This window comes from Apaloderma vittatum, unplaced genomic scaffold, assembly GCF_000703405.1.
Source record: "Apaloderma vittatum isolate BGI_N311 unplaced genomic scaffold, ASM70340v1 scaffold27186, whole genome shotgun sequence".
Lineage (NCBI taxonomy): Eukaryota > Metazoa > Chordata > Aves > Trogoniformes > Trogonidae > Apaloderma > Apaloderma vittatum.
The window spans coordinates 362-2,314 of NW_009720473.1; the positions used below are offsets into that span (position 1 = coordinate 362).

A 1,953-nucleotide genomic window follows, 5' to 3' on the forward strand; every position below is an offset into this window, starting at 1 on the left:
CCTCCGTGGCCCGGGAGCTGCTGCACCACACTGTGGCAGACACACATCGACCCATCCTGGGGATCAGCCTGAGGCTCCTGGAAGCAAATGGCACCGCTCCACAGGACGGACAGGGAAGGAAGGCACCAGGAGCTGGGGCCCGGCACAGCGGCCACGGCCAGGCCCTGCACGGAGCACTGCCTCCAGCAGAGAGGGAGAGGAGCGAGTGAAAGTAAACTGGGAAGGTAGAAACCGGCAGCCAGGAAAACAGAGCAGGGGCCCAACAAAGGACGGGAAACCTGGAACGGGAGGGAGGCGACAGCTGGGGAAGCTGGGCTGCCTGTGTAGATTGAGCCCTGTGGCCGAGACCCCACACCAACAGCATGGGGGTCAGGGCAGAGCAGGAGGCACAGCGACCGTCAGCTCTCCGCTGCTGGACAAAGGTGTCACCACAGCCTGGGAAAACAGCCTCCAGAGGAGCCTGAGCCGACCCTCCGCTGTGGAGGCTGAGAGGAGGCTCAGCAGCAGCAGCCTTGAGGGATGCTCCCCTCACGTCCTGCTGTGCCGCCATACAGGGACCTCCTCCAACCACCTCCCCATGCTCCCAGCGGGGAGATGACATGACCGCAGGGCACTCGGATCATCTCCCGTACCAGTACACACAGCGCCTGGAGCTTCCTCCGCCCTCTCTAGCGCTTGCGGCCCCAAGCCGGGCTGAGTGCGAAGTGGTCACAGAGCAGGAGCAAGGCATCGAACCGCTGCAGCCGCTGCAGCGTCTGCGCGCAGCGGGACGGTCACCGAGTCTCCCGAGGAGGCAAGATGAGCGACAAGCTGCTCAAATCCAGATATCTGTCCCAGCAACTGGGGCACGACCCCCAGCTCCAGCGCCACGTGGCCGAAGTTCTTCACACCGTTCAAGGAAGGGTCCAACAAGAAAGCAAGTGACTGCACCAAGGAATGGGGCAGCTCTGCTACCGGCAGACCTGGGGCAGAACACAGCAAAGCGGGGTTAGAAACGAACCCATCCAGCCAGCACAGGGATAAACAGAGCAGGCAGAGTCTAGCCTCTGTCCCTGCTGAGCAGGGGAAATGCCATCCTGCCAGGGCAGGTACGTCCTCCAACGTCACTTTCAAAGCTCAGCAACATGGAGCTGGCTTAGTCCTGGTGAAGCTGATAACTGGTAGCAACTGGGCGTCCACCCACCACCCACCTGTGGACTATTTGAGGCAATATCACAGCAAATTTACCCTGTGAACTAGCACCAAAGTCAGGCAAGTCCCTGTGACGACTGGCACCTCCACACAGCCATGCTGAACTTCTGGAGGAGCTCCCTCCAAGAATCTGCCTCTCCCCACTACCCCAGTACTTGGAGAACAAATACAAGGCTGGGAACACACTTACCCTTCGCTGCGCTGCTGATCTGAGTCATGAGGCTCTGGGCACCATCCACCTGGCAAGACAAGGAGCCCGAGGTTGGGGGCAGCCTGCTGAGAACAGCAGCGCCTGTGACTGCTCCCAGGGCCATCACCGAGGCTCTCCTTCCAGCTCCACCACCCCACAGAGCCAGTGTCGTCTCGGGATGCTCCAGGGCCTCCCAGCAAACTGCTTCCATAAAAACGGTCACCCAGAGCCAAGCTGCCAGACACTTGTTGAGCCTCAGTGACATTAATCACCAGGTTCACTACGAGCTCACCAGAGCGGGAGGAGGAGCCAGATCCCATCTTGCCAGGTCAGCTTTCTGGAGAGCACGAGAACAAGAGCCACTGGAGAGCACATCAATTAAAGATACACTTATAGATTCAGTAAATTGACTTGTGTGTAAAAGCGCCCCAGTAGGTCACACCTCCACAGCTGATGAGATGTTGAGTGACACATTGCTAAACACCTGGCAAGTCAGTCGTGGTAATTACTAGTTAGTCCCAGATGTTAACAAACCTCAGTCTACACCCGCCACCCACCAACATGCCCAGAAT

The 1,953-nt window shown here is 58.9% G+C and overlaps 1 protein-coding gene across 1 annotated transcript in view; it reads right to left on the reverse strand.

The window, feature by feature from the left end:
- Window positions 1-668: 668 nt before the first annotated feature.
- LOC104275155 (tumor necrosis factor receptor superfamily member 27-like) overlaps window positions 669-1,953 on the reverse strand; it is a 4,877-nt gene continuing 3,592 nt past the window's right edge. The window contains 3 exon segments of the mRNA XM_009871030.1: window positions 669-765; window positions 767-962; window positions 1,382-1,430. Of these exon segments, the coding sequence (XP_009869332.1) occupies window positions 669-765; window positions 767-962; window positions 1,382-1,430 (342 nt within the window).